Source organism: Lampetra fluviatilis, chromosome 36 (assembly GCF_964198595.1).
Source record: "Lampetra fluviatilis chromosome 36, kcLamFluv1.1, whole genome shotgun sequence".
In the NCBI taxonomy this organism is placed as follows: Eukaryota; Metazoa; Chordata; class Hyperoartia; order Petromyzontiformes; family Petromyzontidae; genus Lampetra; species Lampetra fluviatilis.
In genome coordinates this window covers 803420-817908 of record NC_136310.1, presented here as the reverse complement: position 1 = coordinate 817908, position 14489 = coordinate 803420, and the positions used below count along the sequence as shown (strand labels likewise).

General features: G+C 47.6%; 2 protein-coding genes across 3 annotated transcripts; one reads left to right on the top strand and one right to left on the bottom strand.

The window, feature by feature from the left end:
• Nucleotides 1-35: 35 nt before the first annotated feature.
• On the bottom strand, nucleotides 36-5431 carry TMEM222 (transmembrane protein 222). The gene is made up of 6 exons (XM_078873439.1): nucleotides 5079-5431; nucleotides 4413-4497; nucleotides 3146-3177; nucleotides 2596-2692; nucleotides 1620-1750; nucleotides 36-1037 (listed from the first exon to the last, which is right to left on the bottom strand). Exons 1-6 carry the CDS (start codon nucleotides 5387-5389, stop codon nucleotides 947-949), a joined length of 747 nt encoding a protein of 248 aa, XP_078729565.1. The 5' UTR covers nucleotides 5390-5431; the 3' UTR covers nucleotides 36-946.
• Nucleotides 5432-5817: 386 nt separating this feature from the next.
• On the top strand, nucleotides 5818-13002 carry LOC144945001 (programmed cell death protein 10-like). Of its 2 annotated transcripts, none has more exons than XM_078873145.1 (8): nucleotides 5818-5950; nucleotides 7736-7852; nucleotides 8312-8365; nucleotides 9066-9183; nucleotides 10132-10258; nucleotides 10366-10447; nucleotides 10868-10950; nucleotides 11658-13002. In XM_078873145.1, the coding sequence occupies exons 2-8, from the start codon at nucleotides 7775-7777 to the stop codon at nucleotides 11743-11745; spliced, it is 630 nt and encodes a 209-aa protein (XP_078729271.1). In that variant the 5' UTR covers nucleotides 5818-5950; nucleotides 7736-7774; the 3' UTR covers nucleotides 11746-13002. The 2 variants fall into 2 exon arrangements, with proteins under 2 accessions (XP_078729271.1, XP_078729272.1); XM_078873146.1 differs by having other exon boundaries at nucleotides 5907-5962.
• The last annotated feature ends 1487 nt before the right edge of the window (nucleotides 13003-14489 follow it).

Here is a 14489-nt window from a genome sequence, read left to right as displayed (position 1 = left end):
AGTAGCCAGAGGCACCAAGTTTAATTGTTGCCGGAAGGCCCTACACTGACATCACAATTTTACCACGAGACTAACAAAGGCATTCACCACAACCGATTAAGACAAATGGGGTGTTTGTGTATATGTTTAAACATTATATACACGGGGACAATGTACACAAGACTCACGTTCCATTGAGCTTTGCCATCCATGGGCCAGATCAGATTCTTAACTTGTTCAAACGTTGGTTTTATATTTCGGAAAAGGTCTATGGCCAGATGTGATATTTGAATGATGAGTCGTTCAACTTTATTGGCTACCCTTGAAAAATACTTTTCCTCTTGCAAAAATACAAGACTACTCAATGGCTCTCGCCTGGTTCTTAGATTAACTCCTTTAACGGCTTTATCTATTGTTACAATTCAATTCAAGAATAGTTTTTTTTATTGTGAAGGTTGGCAGATGTATGTTGTTCAAATTGTTTTGCGCTGTACGTAGCCAACCGTGCTCATCGGAGGTGCTGGAGGTCAACAGACTAAACACAAAAGCAGCTCTGAGGATCTAGTGGCTGTGCTGGTGACGTGAACAAGTTAATTGACAAACGGAAAAACACCAATTCTTACAGATGCGATTCAATGTATATATCATGAGCTGAAAAATCAACATCACGTCGTTTTTATACTAAAATTATTTATACCTACTTGCTTTAAATGTTTGTACGCACAAGGACATTGGTTCGTAACAATTCCTGCACTGGCCCACGGACTGAAGAGTGATATTTATATCCATGCAAGGTATGTACGTCATGTAGGGAGGGGGCTGTGGTGCAGGCGCGGTGCAGAGAGCCTGCGTAGGCGACACGCAAGGTGAAGGTTGCGCTTCGTGTTGGCACCGCGCAGCGTCGCGATGGCAACAGTTTTGGCGCTGTCTGGGAGCCGCCCGTTCCACCCCCTCCCTTCCCCACACCTCAGGTGCCGAGCCTCAGCACCACGGCGATGATGACGGCTGTGGTGACCATGAGGGTGAAGGGCAGCCACGTCTTCAGGAAGCCCCACATACTGCCCACACACACACGTGTACGCATGCACGAGAAAATCAGGAGTCATCGCGAGGCACGGCAAAGCCACAATAAACACGGTAGAGTTAACGGAAATACTTCTGCGTGTAAAGAGCGTGAGTGGTGGGTCCTATTATCCGCAAGTAGTCGGACACCGAACAGCACTTTATTACATTTAATACCTTCTCGAGTCTTACGGAAACATTTATAGCAACTCGTCAAATGTTTTTTTTCCAATAAACTGACTCATGGCAACCAGAGAAACAAATGATTGCTAGGGGGTGGTAGGTTGAACCATAACATTCCCAACACTCTTACCGACGTTTACACATGGGTGTGTGCATGTCGTGGTTAGCACAATGCACTCCAAACCCAGCAACCCAAGATCAGTGAGGAAAATCTTAACTGGTCCTGGGCCTGCCCGAGGTCAACTCAGCCTTGCACGAGTACCTCGCGCAGTAACTATCGGCGCTGGTCACACCACATCATCATAGGCGTACCGTGCCAGCCTTCACAAGTGCTCACGAACAGCAGCCTGTGTAGGCCACACAGGGGGAGGTGCTGTCTGTGTGCACGTCCATACCTCACGTGGCGACCCCGCACCAGCATGAGCACGCAGAGCCGCACCATGCCCCAGTCGTCACGCCCTCCGTAGCGCATGAGGTTGAGTGCCATGGCGACGTGCGAGTGGCAGTTGTCGCAGCACAAATTGTGCTGCAGAGACGCACAGATCGCACCCGCCACATTCCCTTCCGCCTGTATATTTGTACAGTATGACTTAATTGTTATGCAAATACATTTTCCTTAACTATATTTTACTTACCAGTACAAAAGCTGAAGGATTAGGAGCAGGGCAGAAAGTGTTTGATTATTTGCAAATAATGTTTCTCTCCCTAATCAATTTGGTAGTTTTTCAATGGGTAAGTCACTCGCCAATATAACCTGACATTACAGGTTTGTTCACATTGGATCTCTACAAAATTCATAGCATCCCCCTCCCCCTCCTCCAGACAGAGCTAAGGCTTAATCCCTTTTCATTTGAGTTGGAAAGCGTTCATAACCAAGGGATTTATCCAGGAAATCTTGCTGGGTCCAGAGGCTTGCAGGAAGGCTTTGCACCAGTTATTCTCATGAGTGTTTGCATATGGGCAGAAACCGAAGGCGTGGCCGATACCGAGAGGTCCCTTACAGACAAGTTCATAAACCCACTTGCTATGCTGCTATTTAATGCAATGTGGAAGCTGCCTCGATGTGGCTCGTCAGCTCTCACTTCCCCATGCAGTCATCGAGTTTCTTAGACCATGCTTCACCATGGATGTTGCTGAACTGCCCTCTGCTGACCACCCCGTCGAGCTGCAGAAAACTACAACTGTTTCATGCACGGTAGTTGTCCACCCAAACACGACCCAGGATCGGCATGCACGAACACTCCGGGTTAATCCAGGCTGAATTCCACAAGGGGCTTGCAGACACTAACCAGATGTTCGGCTCATGAAACTTTCATAATTCACAGGTATGTGTCAAGGGGGTGGGTGGGGGGTCTTTGTGGTCGGACGTGCCATGCGATGCTTGTATTCTTCCGAGGCCTCGCTGATGGCCTTGTCCCACGCATTGGGGTGACTGACCCCAACCTTGCTCGGCTCCAGCATCCAGTACCTGCAAGACCAGCACCAGCGGACTCGTCAGGACTCTGCTATCACAGCCCAGCTGGTGCCAGCAACACGTTCGCACGTCAAGATCAATACACATACATCGTGACCAATACTTCCACCATCACGCATTACCACACTACTAATGCCACCACCGGCATAACCACCCCACGTTTCCGTCCAGCCGCACCGTTTATCGGTATCATCATGCACTCCCGATCTCCATTGTAAAGTGGCTGGGCAACTGGCTCAACAGGATCATCTGTGTAACAAATGCAATTTAACACTCAGTTTTATCTCACACTCAATGCCTGGTCACCATCCACTGCTATCACCACCACCGCTCAATCACCTAAATGTTTACGGTCACTCCCCCCCACCCATCGTGACGATCCGTGACGCCTTTAACGAGCTGGGGTGGTGGAGTGAGCGAGGCAGGCGGTGATGAAAAGCCACTCACCGGGTGGGGTTCCCGAACGCCATGTTATCCTCCTGAAAGATGAGAACCGTGTCAAAAGTTATATTTTAAAATACTTTTTTAAAAACACGCTTTAATGAAATGTACCCTACTCGTAATTGCAGAACTTCACGACTCCAGGAAGTGGCCCCGACGATTGCCACAGCGTAAGGGGCCGTGGTGATTTACAGCCAACGTCAGTTGAGCGTGGAAAATTAGACCCAAACCGAAACATAACATATAAAAATTAATGTTTAAATATATATATTTTTTTATGATATAACATGGTATTGTCATCAGTATGACATAAGTATGCCAAGTTTGCAGTCGATACCACATTGGGAAGTGGGTTAAAATTTAGTTACAAGATTTGAGGATACAACAACAGACAGTGAGTTAAACAAAAGCGTGTAAAAACATCGAGATTCATGGGACTTTTCTAGCCAATATCAAAATATAAGAATTGGTTTTACCCTTTCTGGCAATAAAACAGTTGTGTTAAGATGTTAAAACACCAAACAGAAACCTTTTGCAAGGAATCGTGTCTCCATTAACCACGCAAACTTGTGGTGAACATGGCAATATATTGAAAACGATTGGGCCACATCTGTGGCGGGTGAACGACAAATCGATACGTCATCTAACCCAAACCAGCACCTGGACTGTATTAAAGTTAACATCTAGCCACAGCAGCGCCCACATCCAGGGTGCTGCTTCAACACAAATGTCAACGCGTCTGAGAATTTGCGACGACACCGCGAGACCCTGGAGACCACCTGGAGGAGATCCCAGGCAACGTGCTGACAACGATGGCGGAACGAGTGGAGTTGTGCGCCTTTTGGCGACATCTGGTCCAACACCAGGGTGAGACGAGGCTTTAAGAAAAGCCGTCTCGGGTGTGGACCAATCAACTTCAAGGACGGTGCATACATTATCAGAGTTGTGTTTTTTGTTTGCATTCCGACCGCAGGTATTGTGGTCAATGCAAACACGACTTCTTGTAAAAAAAGGTGTCAGTTTTGTTGCCAGATAAAAGGGTAATAAACCAATTATCATATGTTGCTACTGGCAAAGGAGGTTCCAAAAGTGGAGGAGACTGACTTTTTGAAGCTTTTAACAGACATTGGTTATCACGTTACAGTCTATTTTCCGGGTCACCCCCCCGCCCTCCCATTAAAAACGACAGTCCCCATTCTCATGTTGTTTTTGAAGCGCCCTGCAACACAACAGCAGCAACAGGAGACGCCGCGCCTCCCCCGCCGCCACCCACCGACACGAAGTAGGGCCCCGCGAAGTCCCTGATCACCCCGGACGCCATCGCGATGCCCATGTGCCCAATGAAGGGCACGAACCAACTGCACGCAACGCGGGGGGGGGGGGGCACTTAGATGCACGGCTGGGCGAGCTTGCGACGTTTTGGTGTGCACGTGTTGCACTGTGCTGTGTATATACTCGACGTGCGGTTGTATAGTTTGCGTACCGTAGACTACTACAGTGTGTGTGTGTACTGTATAGTAGACTGTAGTGTGTACTGTATAGTAGACTGTGTACTGTACAGTATACTGTAGTGTGTGTACTGTATAGTAGACTGTAGTGTGTACTGTATAGTAGACTAGTGTGTACTGTATAGTAGACTAGTGTGTACTGTATAGTAGACTAGTGTGTACTGTATAGTAGACTGTAGTGTGTACTGTATAGTAGACTGGTGTGTAGTGTGTGTGCTGTACAGTAGACTGTAGTGTGTGCTGTATAGTAGACTGTAGTGTGTACTGTATAGTAGTGTGTGTGCTGTACAGTAGACTGTAGTGTGCGCTGTACAGTAGACTGTAGTGTGTACTGTACAGCAGACTAGTGTGTACTGTATAGTAGACTGTAGTGTACTGTTTTGTGGACTGTAGTCGCGTGAATGAATGGGGCCCATGGCCTCGTCGCTCGCCTGAGGCACGGGATGGGAGTCCACACCACGCAGAAGGGGAAGCGGCTACGCGCCACATCCACGCCGCTCCACGCCGCCCCGGGCCTCATGTCCCCCGTGTCTCCCGTGTCTGTGTCCCTGGTGTCCCTGGTGTCTCCCGTGTCTCTGGTGTCCCTGGCGTCTCTGTGTCTCGTGTCTGTGTCTCTGGTGTCTCCCGTGTCTCCGGTGTCTCTGTGTCCCGTGTCTGTGTCTCTGGTGTCTCCCGTGTCCGTGTCTCTGGTGTCTCCCGCGTGTCCCACGTCCCTGCCTCCCCCGCGTCTCGTCTCCTCCATGCGCCGTTGACAACCGCTCCGCACGAGGTCGTGCCAACTCAGAGGGGGTTTACCTCCAGATGCACAGCATTTCCGGTGCCAGATCAGAGGTTTTACCTCCCCGTTGAGTCGTTTTTGTTTAACCTCCGGGTCGAGGCGTGAGTGGTTTACCTGCAGACGGAGAGATTGTGTCATTATAGGTCACCAGGTGGTTTCTAAATAAAACATCCACTCTGGCACCAGTGATATAGAGGAACATCCTCTGTTCTGGTTCCAGTGATCTAGAGGAAAATCCTTTGTTCTGGTTCCAGTGATCTAGAGGAAAATCCTCTGTTCTGGAGGAAAATCCTCTGATCTGGCACCAGTGATCTAGAGGAAAATAATCTGATCTGGCTCCAGTGATCTGGAGGAAAATCCTCTGTTTTGGTTCCAGTGATCTAAAGAAAAATACTCTGATCCGGAGGAAAACCCTCTGTTCTGGCATCCGTGAAACCCGTGGGGAGGGGGCGTGTCTTCCTTCAGGTCTCGCATCCGGGCCCCGCACCCCACTCAGGGAAGTCGCCGCCGTCTCCCCTTGCCAAGGTAACGAACGCGGTAGGATTTCTACTCCGCACGCGTGGTAACACCCGAGCCCGAGCGAACGAGTGAGCGTCCCGGGTCTCGCCTTGAGCCCCGGTCCCCCGTGCCCTCCGCGGGTTCCGCGCCGCGGTCGCCGCGGTCCCCTTGACCCCGTGGCCGAGCGCGGCTTGGCCCAGCGCGGAGCCTACGGGCTTGCCTGTTGGGCCGGCCGGGACAGGCAGACCTTGGGCGGCCGGGCCGGGTGGGCGGGCATAGGTCGGGGTTAGGATTATAATTTATTAAAATGTCAGCAGCAATAACGTCATCGTCACCACCATCGTGTTCGTCACCATCTTCCTCATTATACTTGTCAACGTAATCATAATCATCGAGTGTTAATCAGTTCCATAATTAGGCGTCATCGTCACCATCAACTTCATTAGGCGCGTCGTAATCTCCATCTCTTCACACTCCATGTAACCATCAATAACATCGTCAATAACTTAAAACCCGTGATCTGTATCATCGGTGTCATCCTCGCCATCATCGTTATAACTTCGCGATTCACGTCTTTAACGTCATACCCCAACATCCACATTCTCGTCGGCACAATTCTTCTTAATTCGTCGTCAACTTTCATGGTCACGGATCTTCGCCGTCCACGCGGGCGGCAGCGCGGACTCGAGAGGAAGCCACGCCGCTGGTGTAGGCAGTCACAGGCTGACGTTTCGGGCAATGTCACTCTTTCAGAATGTGTCTTATATTTGATAGAGTTATAGGGCAGTGTTCATTACGTGCGCTCAAATTACATCGTTGACTTGTTTCGCGTGTAAATGCGACCAGAAACTGTGGGCATTTTCATTTTATGGAGAGCGAGAGAAAGAGAGCCAGTCAGTCATAGGTAGAGGAGAAGAGGGTGGTGGTATTGATCCTTAAGTTGAATCTGGTTCGGGGGTTGATAGCACGGACAGCAGAGGAATGGGACTGCAGAGGAGAATCAGTGGCCTGCTGCTCAACAAACTTAGTAACTTAAACTTAGCGAATGTTCGTGAAGAAGAATGTTCGTGAGTTTAATGTATGTGTGCTTGTGCACCGCAGTCATTATCCTAAAGAAGTTGTTGAGGGAGAGACCCGGGTAGCCATGGTTACGTAATAAGAGTTACTCGTTAGCGAAGTGTACAGCGTCAAAATATCAATGTAGGCGCTGGTGAGTGTGTCATGCTTGTGCAATGACGACATTGGCACATGGTCGACCTCGCGCGAGCAGCGTCACTGAGTAACACACAGCACAGTCATTGGGCAAGTTCGCCTTGGCTAAGGGGGTTGGTTGCTAGGGGTGTGGGCTATGGCTAGAGTTATATTTAGTACAAATAGGAGTTAACTATTCCCTCCGCCCTCACGCTGGAAGAAATATTGCAAATCTAGGTAAGGAATCGATGCAAGAATCACGTTTTCGGAACATGGTGGTGAATGTAAGGGTCTGTAGTGGCTGGAGGGGTCATGTGAATCCATTGCCTGCAACATACAGTATATGAATCGAAAGATATTCTTAGGTTTTTTCGGTAAAATCACGTAGGTAAAAAATTTTAATTAATAAAAGTAAAATAAAATAAAAATCACGACGTTTCGGAGGCAACACAAGCTTCCGTCTTCAGGTGGAACCGTCACAGCACGATAGCTGTATCAAGTGAGAGCTTCAAATCTAGAATTAATCAAAAGAGCTGACATCGGTGGCAAGTGAACTGCTTTGGCATCCCATGTGCCTCAACCCACTGGTCTGACCGTGTCTCGCGGGCCTCGCCTCTGCAGGTGAAACAGCGGTTGCGGGAGCGGAGCAGCAAGGAAGCGATGCCGATGGGAGAGGCGGAGAGCGACACGCTGGCCTGCCTGCCGCTGGGCGTGCTCCTGGCGCCCGTGTTTCGTGAGGTGCGCTGCCTCACAAACGCACCGCAGCTGGTGGCCCCAGACCACGAGGACCGTCACGCAACCCTTATCCCCTTCTTTAAAAAATAACTTCATAGCTCATCGGATTCTTCCAGTGTCAATACATATTCTACTTCTCATGTGTCTTAAATTTATCGTTCTTGCATGATCCCGAATCGTGTGGAGTCACCACTCATTCTGGTGCTCAGCCATTTAGATATTGACTCAACAGTCCTTTATATCTTATTTAAAAAATGACTTCAGACCACCTCTTTTTAGGCTCAACTCTGATTTCCTTCTGAAATCAATTGCATTATGGATGATTTTGTAAGAGTGGTATATTTATCATGTATACAAATTAAATGGCAATGATATACTAAATATACTGAAACTCGGGGCATTCACAATGTTTTCTTCTCTCACCTAATCAATGAGATGGCCGTTGTGTGCTTTATTCCATAGTTGGAGAACACCGACGCGATTGCAGTGAAGCCACTCAGAGATGCCTTCACAAAGGTTGGTGACACGTGCGACGTGCTAAAGTTTTTGTGTGTGTGATTGCGCATGTGTACTTGTGCATTGGATGTAGCGGTGGGGTAGTGGTTTGTGCACTATGCTTCAAACACTACAATGTGTGTTTGATTCCCAGGTCACAACGTCTCGGTGACAAGTGACATCTGATATGGTCTTGGGCTTCTCATAGGGCGACTAAGCTTTAAATGAGTACCTGGCACAGTGTGTAAATAACATAACTGGGGATAATGAGGTTGCTGGTTGTGATTCTGGCCAGACCATCTCCTAATATTCCGTGGCTTCCTTCATAGGTGCTCACTAACAGAACTTGCTACACAAGAGATATTTGTCTTTATGATCATGTATGTGCATGTAAAAGTTATTTTATACTTTTGTGAGATTCTCTCATTCGTTTTTTGCTGGTCAATTCATTAAACAGCAGATCCTCATGCATGGGTGCCTCTGAGCTGCCTCTTTGCCTGTTTCACCACGATAAGACCCAGCAGGAATGAGTACACAATATCTCTCATTCTGGATGAAAGGCAGTGAGTTTGGGTAGAACAAATAGTTTTAATACCCCATCTATTAGAATGAACAATGCAGTGTTTTCATTGTTCCCACTAAAGGGGTTCTCAATGTAATGTCGAAGAAACTATCGCCTTGTGCTCCCCATCCTGCACTCCCTGTGCCGTTTTCCCTGCAGGCCGAGTCTCTCAGCCCGGGGTTAACAGAGGAGCTGGTGCTGGGAGTTCTGCAGAGGCAGGCAGTGAACCTCGATTTCCCAGAAGTTCTTCTGCGCATGACGCGACAGAACCTCGATGGTACGCACACAGCCGTTGTCTCAAGCACGCACTGCAGCCACTTCACTGCCTGGTACACCTCACAATACACCACCACCACCTCACAATACACCGCCTCACAATACACCACCACCTCACAATACACCACCACCTCACAATACACCACCACCTCACAATACACCACCACCTCACAATACACCACCACTTCACAATACACCACCACCTCACAATACACCACCACCGCACAATACACCACCACCTCATCACCATATCACCAACACAGCCCCTCCACTACAGCACTACACGATAGAATACTCTACCTTCACAACACCAATAACATCATTTATTATTTGTGGGGTCGTGAGGTCCATTTGATTAAGTTTACATTAATGTATTTGTTTGTGGCAGAGAAAGGTGGTGAGCCACTGGTCAATGAGACCCAGAATGCCATGTGTGAGTCTCCTTGGTTACAAGATAGCTCAGGGGCCTGATGCCATGCCAGGGCACCGAACCGGCTCCACTCAGACTCTGGATTTTATTCCAGAATGTGAGCCACCCATGATGAAACCAGCCTCAATTGTAGCAAGTTGAGGCCTTCAGCCTGGTCACCAATAATAGCCAATAACCATCCTATAAACATGGATTATCAGTAAACCTGCTTGTTGTTGCAGCTCGTACTAAAACTGTTAGTTTGATTGTTAGACAGAAAGCACAATGTTTTACACAATATAAAAAGGTACATTGTGTAATGTAAATTACAGGTTTATTGACTATATTCAGAAACTTTTATATGATTTCATCTTCCAGGTCCATTCTCCAACATGAAATGATGTCACGCTGCCCTTTCCCACCATCTCACCGCACAATGCCGACGGCACAGCTGGAATGTCGTTGAAAAAAACAAAACTAACGAAATCGAAATCCCCGACACAGCGTGCAACAAGAGTGCCTCGTGTTTGTTTTTGTCAGATTGCAGCATCAAGCGGCCAGAGCCCGAGTTCCAGGATCTGAACAACAAGGCGCGCTCGCTGAAACTCATCCTCAGCAAGATCCCGGACGAGATGTCAGATCGCACACAGTTCCTGCAGACCATCAAGTGAGCGCGCACACCGGCCGATTGGGCGGCCTCGACCGTGCCCTGTGGATTGCCCGATGTTGTGGGCGGCGGTTGTGGTTGAACCCTGGGTTGTGGTTTGGTTGCAGGCACACAGCAAGCGCTATCAGAGAGCTGCTGGACTCGGTCAACCTCGTCTTCCGGAAGTACCCCAACCAGAACAACCGAAGGGTGTGTGACACCACCACAGCCGCAGTCAACACTGACACTACCACCACAAACACAATCGCTGGCATTACACAACCAGACCAACTGAGTGGTGCTTGATTCCATTACAAAAAATCAACACCGCTGCCCCAACCAGAGCATCACAAACGTGTTTGACTCAAGTGTGAGTGAGACACATGTGTATGTGACATTAAGAAGTGAGTGAAGTGCTGGTGGACGGGTAACATGCTTTTTTGAGTGTGGGTGAGCAAGGAGGTTGAGAGGCTGGGTGAAGAGGTAGCTGGGTGGTTGAAGAGTTTGTGCCTCTTTTTGGTGGGGGGGGGGGTTAGTGAGTTTGCGGCTAGTGAGTGATGGAGTGTGATCAGTGAGTAAGTGACACGAGCTGATGAGAGTGGCGGAATGGTCCGGCCGTGTTGTTTCCAGGCCCTAGAGAACCAGAAGAAGGAGTTTGTTGTTCACTCCAAGAGCTTCAGCGACGCCCTAAAGACATACTTCAAGGATGGAAAGTGGGTACCGCACCTACCCACACATCTGTCGGTGCATGGTTATACAAGTCGATATGTGAATGCACCATTGATTATTGCATTGATGTGTGTGGAGGTCACCATAGATCTGAAAAAATTATGTCTGGACATTTATTTCAGCATACGACGTTTCGATTGCAACACAAGCAATCATCATCAGGTATAAATTAAATAGAAACACAAATCTAGTATACTTAGAAATGTAATGTAATACAACAGAGAGTCGGACTGTTATGTTATCCGACTCTCTGTTGTATTACATTACATTTCTAAGTATACTAGATTTGTGTTTCTATTTAATTTATACCTGATGATGATTGCTTGTGTTGCAATCGAAACGTATGCTAGTATTTAATTTAATTTATTATTTGACTGTTATGTTATCCGACTCTCTGTTGTATTACATTACATTTCTAAGTATACTAGATTTGTGTTTCTATTTAATTTATACCTGATGATGATTGCTTGTGTTGCAATCGAAACGTCGTATGCTAGTATTTAATTTAATTTATTATTTTATCTTTATACGTGACTTTACCAAAAGAACCAAAGAATAATTCCTGCAGTCACGAAATCTCCAAATCAAGTTTGATTTATTTCAGCAGTTTAAAACTTTACTTTTATTCTGCTGCATCAACATCAGTGGGTTCTTGACCCTCACAAGCATATGTTCACGTGTGTGTGTACAGAAGTGCCAGTGTTCACGAGAGTGCCAGCCGCCTGGTGTATCAGACCAACGCCATCCTGGAGACGTTCAAAACCGTGGGCACCAGCTGAGAGAGAGGGCTGGCTCTCCACATGCACAGACGCACGCACGCTTACGGGTACACACATCGACAAAGGCACAGACACATAAATGGGCACACGTTGCACGGCGGGTACACGTACAGGCAAGTACGGTAACGGACGCAAGAGCACACACCCGCAGCCCTATGGGCATATGACCGCACGTATCCTGGGAGAAGTACTCATGGCACACAGGCACATCGAGAGGCAAATACAGTACACGCATGCCACCTTCGCAAGTTCGCACGTCTACCAACGTATCCACGTGCTTGGCATGTACGCTCATAACAGCTTTGACGTTTGCATAGCTGACCAACCCCTGTGAAGCATTGGCGCGCATGCGCAGCGTTTACGTGCACGTGTGCATTCGTGATTGCGTGAGCATGCATCCACGAGGGCACGTGCATGTGTGCACGTGTCATAGCCGAGCTCTTGTCCCCAGAGGAGTGCAGGAGCTCACTTAGGCCCTGTCGTACACACGTGATGTCGAGAATATCGACAGTGGCCGACGCACTGCAGTCGGGAGCCCAGATGATTCACATTCACGTGTTGTTGTAGCAGCAGTCATTTCAACGCAGTTCCTCCAATGGCAAATGAATGCACAACCCTATTTAAGTTAGCCAACACAAGATTTTAAGCTCGGCATAGTCGTGGGCAGAGGTTATCCATTGGACTGCACTCAAATTGATTGGTTCATGATTGGAGACCACCCTCTCTTGATTGGTTGATGGTAAGAAACTGTTTTCCCTTGGTTGGTCCAAGGTAAAACACTTCCCTCTTGTGATTGGTCTATGATGACATGCTCACGTTTGATTGGTCGATAGATAACGAACCCATCCATGAGCGAGACCCATGGATGCAGCCGTTGCACTGTGGCGTTGTTACCCTTACCTCGCCAAAAAAAGGGGTGTTACGCTTAAATCCACACGGCCGTTATGGTCATACGCGCACCGCCGCAGTGTAACGGGCTTGTCGTGTTTTGCGTTCCAGCTCCGTGCTCCAGTCTGCCGGAGGAGACGGCGTGGGTGTGGGGCAGAGTGGCCACGGTTGTGTGTTAATGAGTAAGACAAAAACCAGCCATGAGGAAATGAGTTGGACTGCACCTGGCCCTCGCCCCTCCCCCACTCATCTCCACGGCAGTTCACCTCTCTGTAAATACAGTTTTGTTTCAGTGTCAAGATGCAAAGGTTTCTCTGGTATGTAATGTAGATATCGACCACAATATAAAGTTGTCCGTTTCTCATTGTCTGTGTCTTTGTCCCTGTGCTTCCCTTTTTCTACTTCGTCTCAGTCACTGGGTTTCCAATTCTAAGTAGAACAATTTATTCCACTAAATACATTTTGTAAAACCCATTTCTCCTATTTGTGCATCTTAAATGTATTTATAAATTAAATGATTTAAATATTTGATCACTTTTTGAGTTATCGCATCTTTTTACGGCTGTATACTTATTTTATCCATCTTACTAGATTTTCTCAACCTAGTTTACTCCGATTTACAGCACTTATTTGAGCAAATAGATAAATTGGAAACCTAGAGATTGTCAATTTGCACCTTTGCCCTTGCTTTCCTTCACCCAGCCGCTCTTTACCCTGGCTGTAGTCCTTGGTGCAGCGGGAATCAGTGATGTGCTATTGACGTGTGATTACAACTGTAGCGCTGTTCATTCAAACAGCTGTACAGCTGTAGCACCTCCGATTAACACTGTTGGCTACGTACGGTGTGAAAGAAGTTCAAAATACGTACGTAGCACAGACAGAGCAGGTCAAGCATTCCATCTTAAGTGCACTTTCACCAGAATTATCTTGAAGACCTCGCTCAAATATGTAGGCTCGCTTGTGTGTGTGTGCGCAAAGGGAGTGGTGTTGTCGTGATTGGTGCACTGCTATGAACCCAGCAACCTGGAATACATTTCCTGCTTTTGACAACATTGGTGGCAAGCGGCATCTGGCATTGTTTGGGACCTCCCATAGGCCAACTCGGTCTTAAATGTGTAGCTGCGGCGATGTTTAAATAGTAGTACTGGCAAGACAAAAGCAGCTGGGCATGGTGCTACTCTTACCATGTGTGCTGGTCTCATTGGGTGCTCACGAACAGCACTTGGCCCAACAGTGTGTGAAGCTATATGGCGGATCTCTGTGTATATATGTGTGTTTACCTCAGGCCTGGATGTTATTTTGTATACATTTTACACAATCTGAGGTGACTGGGTAGCTCAGAGAGGACAGCACAATGAGCTGGCATCGCAGAGATCCTGGATTTGAATCCAGGCTGCCGCCCACTGTGGTTCCCCGGGTCCTCGTGTGTCGTGAGTTGATGGTCTTAACCCAGTCACCAATGACTGCACACAAAAAAACTTCACATCAAAATTTGGTTCAGCACTTAATTTGCATAAATCCCATATCTGAAAATTTAAATATCGATTTGACTGTCATGCAACGAACATTACTCTTGTATGGCAGAGCCAGTGGGAAAGAGTGGACCCTGCTGTGTGTGTTGGAGGTCACTTGAAGGGATCTCAGAGGGCAACTCTCTGATAAAAAGGGTCGCACTGCTCTGCCAGAGATCTGAGAGTATACTCCGTCTCATGACATGACACCGATAACACAATTGGCATAACATTTAAAAATAAAACAATTTGAATTTTGGTTTGCATTCAATACAAATAATGAAGCACCTGTAGAGTTAAAGCAGTTTTAACCAGTGCTCTCCCATCTCTTTTAGTAACTTTGTC